This window comes from Populus alba, chromosome 1 (genome assembly GCF_005239225.2).
Source record: "Populus alba chromosome 1, ASM523922v2, whole genome shotgun sequence".
Lineage (NCBI taxonomy): Eukaryota > Viridiplantae > Streptophyta > Magnoliopsida > Malpighiales > Salicaceae > Populus > Populus alba.
In genome coordinates this window covers 8,617,183-8,623,812 of record NC_133284.1, presented here as the reverse complement: position 1 = coordinate 8,623,812, position 6,630 = coordinate 8,617,183, and the positions used below count along the sequence as shown (strand labels likewise).

The following is a 6,630-nucleotide window of genomic DNA, read 5'->3' as shown; positions in this document are numbered from 1 at the left end:
TTAGTGATAAATTGCTCCAGACCGCCTACAATCATGTGGATTTCTTAAAATAAGAAATCCTTGAGGTAAAGACCGCATAAAACTATTTGTGAGGTGAGATTATCGTTGCTAAGATAAAAGCTCATCCTTCTCAAACTTAGCTAGAGGCTTGAAAAAACTCTTATAGAGAGTTCTAGGAAGTTTTCAGAGGGTTTGCAACTTTGATTGAGATGGTGGGGGATAACATATTTCTTGTCATATCCAACCTGCATCTTTTCAAACAATCAAAGGGAATATAGGTGGACTTTAGCAATATCTTTCACCCAGTTCTAGTGCCTGACTTTATAGATGTTTTCCCTGTCAGGGTTGTTGCTGACTAGCATGGGGTATATTTGGCTAAGAAACTTGAGTTGGATATCTAAACCCCTTTTTTTCCCAATCTTGTTGTGTTTATTCATGTAACGTGTATATCACTTTTATCTTATTGAATTTGTCTCTTTATCTTAATATTAATTTGAGTTGTATAGGTCCAGAGTCCCTAGAAAAGCTTTAAGATTTTATCTGGGTTCAATGTTTATATTTAGCTAAGCATTTCTAGGTCCAACTTCCATACTTAGAAGAATGTTTTTTGTTCTAATACTTATACTTAGAAGAATGTTTTTTGGTTTAACACCCATACTTAAGAGAACATTTATGGTACCAATGTCAGAGGATAAAACATTTCTTGGTCCATAGCCTAAGATTTCTGGAGTCAAATGTATTTGAACTCATCACTTGGTTGGGCCCAAGAATAATAAGTCTAGTAATTCGTTAAATCCATGTATATCTAGATTGAGCACTTAGTTGAGCCCAAAAATAATGGATGTGGTAGCTCGCCACATCTATATATACATAGGCTCACCACTTTGCACTTTGCTAAACATAAAGATGGTGGGTTATCACCCTCACTTTGATCTCTTTTGGAAAGAGAATTGAAATAAATAGAAAAACATGCTGATCCAAAAAAAATGAACACCTTTTTGCAAGGCAACCACGCAAATTTAGTGGTGATAAATGAACCTTGATACAGGACAAAGTTCTTGTCCAGTGTCTTCCCATATTTGCAAGCCCTCTGCCCTCCCAACAGCAGAAAGAACATAAAAACAATCGGCGAGCAACATGGCCAAGTGCTGCACAAAAGTCTGTGTCACAGGAGGTTCTGGATATATAGGTTCCTGGCTCGTCAAGAAGCTGCTGGGGAAAGGCTATACAGTCCATGTAACATTGAGAAATTTGGGTCCGTCTTTCCTCTCTCTGTCACTTTTTTTGTGTGTTAACATGGATGCCTTACATGTTCTCTTTGTATCACAGGGGACAAATCCAAAGTAGGCCTCCTCAAGTCCCTACCAAACGCAGACACCAAACTAGTACTGTTCCAAGCTAATGTATACAATCCGAAAGAGTTTGAAGAAGCAATTCAAGGGTGTGAATTTGTTTTCCATGTTGCCACTCCAATGCAACATGATCCCAAAAGCACTCAGGTCAGCCTCCGTGTTCATTAAACTTGTAGTTAGGATTTAAATCGTGGGCAGGCAATTAACGTATATTTTTGAAAGCTGAAGAACAGTACAAAGATAGAGTGGAAGCAACCATTGCTGGAGTGAGGGCTATAGCTGATATTTGCGTCAAATCACGAACTATTAAGCGCCTCATCTACACCGCATCTGTGGTGGCAACATCACCATTGAATGAAGATGGAAGTGGCTATAAATCTTGCACGGATGAATCCTGTTGGACTCCTTCTGATCTATCACTCACTTATGCCAATGATTATGTTCTGGTATTTCTCCTGTCTTGCTCTGAATTACCACAGTATGAAACTTGCTCTTTCTTTTTTAAAAGTTTTCGTGAAGGGGATATGGCATGGTTCTTTCTTTTCAAAAATTACAAACAACTTGAAATCTTACTGGCTTTTTTTTTCCTTTTCCATAGGAATATACAAGTGCAAAAACAATAGCAGAGAAAGAGGTTTTGAGCTATAATGAAATTGGGGATGCTAAACTAGAAGTGGTGACTCTTGCTTGTGGTCTAGTGGGAGGAGAGACTATACTTTCCCATCTGCCTCTGAGTGTACAAGTGATTTTTTCACAGATTTCAGGCAACATATTTGGTTACTATCAAGGTTTGAAGTTCATGGAAGAGCTTTTGGGTTCCGTTCCTCTTGTTCACATTGATGATGTTTGTGAAGCACATATATTTTGCATGGAAAAGCCATCAATGAAAGGTAGATTCCTCTGTTCAGCTGCCGATCCAACCGTCAAAGAAATTAAAGCTCACCTTGAAGAAAACCATCCAGAATTCATGATAGAAGAAAAGTAAGAATTCTTCTCTAATTCTGATCTTTATATCTTTTGTGTTAGATAAATTGAATAGTCTGATTTTGATTAAAAATCCCTCTTGAGTAAAACCTTCGCATTGTTGTTGTTGTCATCTCCTATCTTTCTTTCTTTTTCTTCTTGCAAGAGAGAGGTTTCAACCCGGAGTCTCTTTTGGAGACACGGAATGTAGATGTTAGTTGAGATATGATTAGCAGTAACATCCATTAAAAAATCATCCCGTAAAATGAACCCTTTTTCTGTAAGAAAATTCATTCGATCCTGCTTAGAATCAGCATGTTATTTCCTCAAGATCAACAACTAGAGAATTCAGGACTACATGTGACATTTTCAAGCCAATACAAGCTTGTCCAGTTATGACATAGTTCTGAAAAAGAAAGAAACAAAAATGGGGGCTATTTTCTATCGTGATTTTGCTAATATATAGGAATGACTAAGTTTTGATTTTAGATTCAGGGAAGAACCAGAGACCAGAGGAATCAAATGTGATTCATCAAAGTTGATCAAGATGGGCTTTGAGTATAAATATGACATGAGAAAGATCATTGATGATAGCTTGGAATGTGGAAAAAGGATGGGAGCTCTCCAATCAGTTAATCAGAGTCAGAACTCAACCACATAAATAATTTGTAGTTCTCTTTTTTCGTTCAGATATTAAATTTGCAGTTTGATGTGGTAACTTATTATTATTATTTTTGATTGATTGGTTTGAACATTAGTTGTTTGTCCAATTTGAATCCTCTCTCACCTCGATATAAGAAAAGCAAAGCATTCAATCAATTTCTTTTTGGGCCAAATTGTAGAAAACCAAAGTGAAAAAAAATATTCTTTGAAAAAAAAGGTCATGATTTTGCATCCTGAACTTTATAATTTTTTAAATTTACCCTTAAATAGCAGAAATTGACAGAACAAGTTCTTTTAATGCATTTTTTTTTTACTAGCAACTCCTAATATATATATATATATATATATATATATATATATATATATATAATAACTCATGCTGCTCCAATTTAGGTTAAGAAAGGTCGACAGAATTATTTATTATTGAATGCATGTTTAACTTCTTTTTGTCTTTTTCTATAACAATGCTTACGTTTTACATGGACCTAGCTACTAGTAAACAAAAAAAACAAGAACAATTCCTAACTTGATGAGCATATATTTGGATTTATACCAATTGTTCCTATCTTGATGAAGATAGATTTGGACTTACAAAGATATTTTGATCAAAATCCAAACATTTAGTATGAGTGATTTTGTGGACTACGGAAGGTTGGAAAATAATATAATCGATACATGTCATTGCCCATAGCAAATTGAATTCAAAGCCTTTACGGTTTAGACTGCCTATTTGTCTATAAGATTTATTTTATGAGTTAGAGATTATGATATTGCGTGTGAGATCAAGAAAATAGAAAATGGCAGGATACTCGGGATTTTTTTCAGCATTGATGAGGTTACTGGTCCAAAGTTTGTAAATAAGACAAGTATTAGAGTTATATATATATATATATATATATATATATATATATATATATATATATATAATAATAATAATAATAATTGAAAAAAGGAGTCAGAAGATAGCTCATCGACTTTGCTATTGCCCTAATTTGTAATTACTAAAATCACAATAGACAACATGGCAGCGTTTTTCAACTTCAAGGATCAATTATTTTTCGAGTGTCTGATAATACAAGTGACATGTTTCCGTATAGACCAATCACATCCATGCCTAAGTTTTGATTTTAGATTCAGCGAAGAACCAGAGACCAGAGGAATCAAATGTGATTCATCAAAGTTGATCAAGATGGGCTTTGAGTATAAATATGACATGATAAATATCATTGATGATAGCTTGGAATGTGGAAAAAGGCTGGGAGCTCTCCAATTAGTTAATCAAATTCAGAACTCAACCACACAAATTTAAATTTGTAGTTCTTTTTTTTCATTCAGATTTTAAATTTGCTGTTTGAAGTGGTAATTTTTTTTTATTATTATTGATTGGTTTGAACAATCACAAGCTAGACTTTAAGAGTTGTATGTCTGATTTGAATCCTCTCCTTCCTCGCTATAAGAAAAGCAAAGTATTCAATCTATTTCTTTTTGGGCCAAATTGTAGAAAACCTTTCCTAAACTTAATTGTAAGAAAAAAAAAAGTATTCTTTGAACAAAATAAAATTCGTAATTTTGCATCCTAAACTTCATAATTTTTTTAAATTTACTCCTAATTAAATAGAAGAAGAAGAAGAAAATGACAGAAAAGCTGATAAAGGTTGTTTTAATTCATTTATTTTTATCAGCAACTCCTCGTAAATATATATATATATATATATATATAAAAAACTCATATTCATATTCTCTTTATTTCTCTCTTCAACCTCTCTAAATTGTAAGATATAAAAAAAAAAAAAAAATCAAAGAAAGGCTCAATTTCTTCCCCTTCTCGAGAGGTAAAAATTATTGGGCTATATTGATGGAACCATTGTTTCGCCACCTCGGTTTGAACCTGTTGATTCTCACATGTCTAATGATAAACACTTGGTATGGAAAAAAAAATAAGTTGAAGCTTAATGATGACGTGTACAAGATAAATAAATTTTTTCTTCTTTTTTTTATTTGATGATAAAATTATATTTAAGATCAATTTGCATATTAATCGAGATCAATTTAATTCCTTTTATATGATCTTAAAAAAATGCATTTTTTACATCATCTAATGTATTCTGAGAATTTTAATAAATTTCTATGAACTCTAGTTTTAATATTTGAATTTAAAAAATGAAAAGGGAATAATACTATATAAGCACTGGACCCATTTCTTGAGATTTGATAATAATAAAAAATGATCTATAACGCGGGTTTTTGTCAGCACTGGTAAGGCTAGCAGTCCAAATTTAATTTGTTTACAAGGATAAAATGTGGATTATGGTTAAATGAAGATCTTTTTCACAAGCATTTTCAATAGCATGTATTTCCAAATATCTTTTTCTGCAACAACTCGATGTATCTTAACAACATGAAAGAGTAGTAAAAATTGAAAACACGAACAACAGTAAGTCCTGCAAGTGCAGTATGCTGGTCTTATTTTATATCTTTTCTTCTTCTTTTTTCCTTTATATATCTGTTTATTATTGTGTTGACAGGATTGTTATCCATCTTTATTTCTGAACGCTCCTCCTGCACCGGCATGCATTGAACAGGTTAAGAAAAAAAGGTTTCAGATTGCTGAAATTAAAATATCAAAAATATTAAAAGTTTTAGATTCTAAGACGCTGTTATTCTGACATGCAAGAAAAGGCATCGCAAGACACCAACAACACTTGCCTTCATTTCGCAGCATCTCTCATCACTTTAATAATGCTGCTGCTGTCATGCTTCTTCTACTTCTTCTTGTCCCCGCTCTTTTCTTTCTTCTTGTTATTTTCCTTCTTTTCCTTCTTCTCCTTCTTCTCCTTCTTTCCTTTCTTGTCCTTCATTTTCTTCTCGTTCTTTTCATGGTTCTTTTTCTGGTCGACCTGTGCTTGGCTGCCGGGGCCATTGGTTGGGCAATTGCATTGAGTTACATAATCCACCTTCTCATGGGAAAGGCTTTGATCTGTTTGGACATGGACCATTTCTTGTTCTTGGTCGCATGCCTTCTCGTCTGGTTTGATGCATTGCATTGAGGCCATGGTGATCGAGGCTAAATGGGATTCTAATGAGTATTTTCTCTCTTCTTTGTTGTTGCGTGTTACTCCAAGCCATCGCAGGAACGTATAAATAGGCGCGGGGCAAGTGGGATTCCTTGTGATTATTTATCACCCTTTGAATCTGCTTTTTTACATGATGGACCGATAGCATCCCCATTATCAGAGAGAGAGAGAGAGAGAGAGAGAGAGAGTATTGGTTAATTTGTGCTGGAGAAGGGAATAGATGCTCCCATAAATGTTGATGGGAACCAAATTCTGTGCCTTCTGAACTACTTACGAGTCCTTCAGAGAATCCGAACATGCAGAAAAGGATGTAAGATAGTTTAAAGTAGATGTAGTTGTTGGCCTTTGTCTTGTATGGTTAGTGGTCTGATTTCACTTCTAGCCTGGCATATTCTCCGTAACAGGAGCAGTTGAACTACTTGAGAAATGCAAAGAAAAGAAGGGAATATGTCTGTTTGGACACCTAAGAATAGCATTATCTAAGCTTTCAGTTAATGAAATTGGGAAGAGAAAGTGACTTGTGAGTCCACCTCCACTACATGGCTAAAGCAACTCGTTATAGTTTCTGGGCCTACCAT

At 34.3% G+C, this 6,630-nt stretch overlaps 1 protein-coding gene and 1 long non-coding RNA gene across 2 annotated transcripts; one reads left to right on the top strand and one right to left on the bottom strand.

Moving 5' to 3' along the window:
* Positions 1-895: 895 nt before the first annotated feature.
* Positions 896-3,072, top strand: LOC118033841 (NADPH HC-toxin reductase 1). Its single transcript, XM_035038964.2, has 5 exons — positions 896-1,255; positions 1,330-1,499; positions 1,586-1,798; positions 1,951-2,333; positions 2,805-3,072. Exons 1-5 carry the CDS (start codon positions 1,138-1,140, stop codon positions 2,974-2,976), a joined length of 1,056 nt encoding a protein of 351 aa, XP_034894855.1. The 5' UTR covers positions 896-1,137; the 3' UTR covers positions 2,977-3,072.
* Positions 3,073-5,302: 2,230 nt separating this feature from the next.
* LOC140955868 (uncharacterized) lies at positions 5,303-6,356 on the bottom strand. The gene is made up of 2 exons (XR_012170562.1): positions 5,685-6,356; positions 5,303-5,537 (listed from the first exon to the last, which is right to left on the bottom strand). It is a non-coding gene; the product is annotated as an uncharacterized lncRNA (long non-coding RNA).
* Positions 6,357-6,630: the final 274 nt, after the last annotated feature.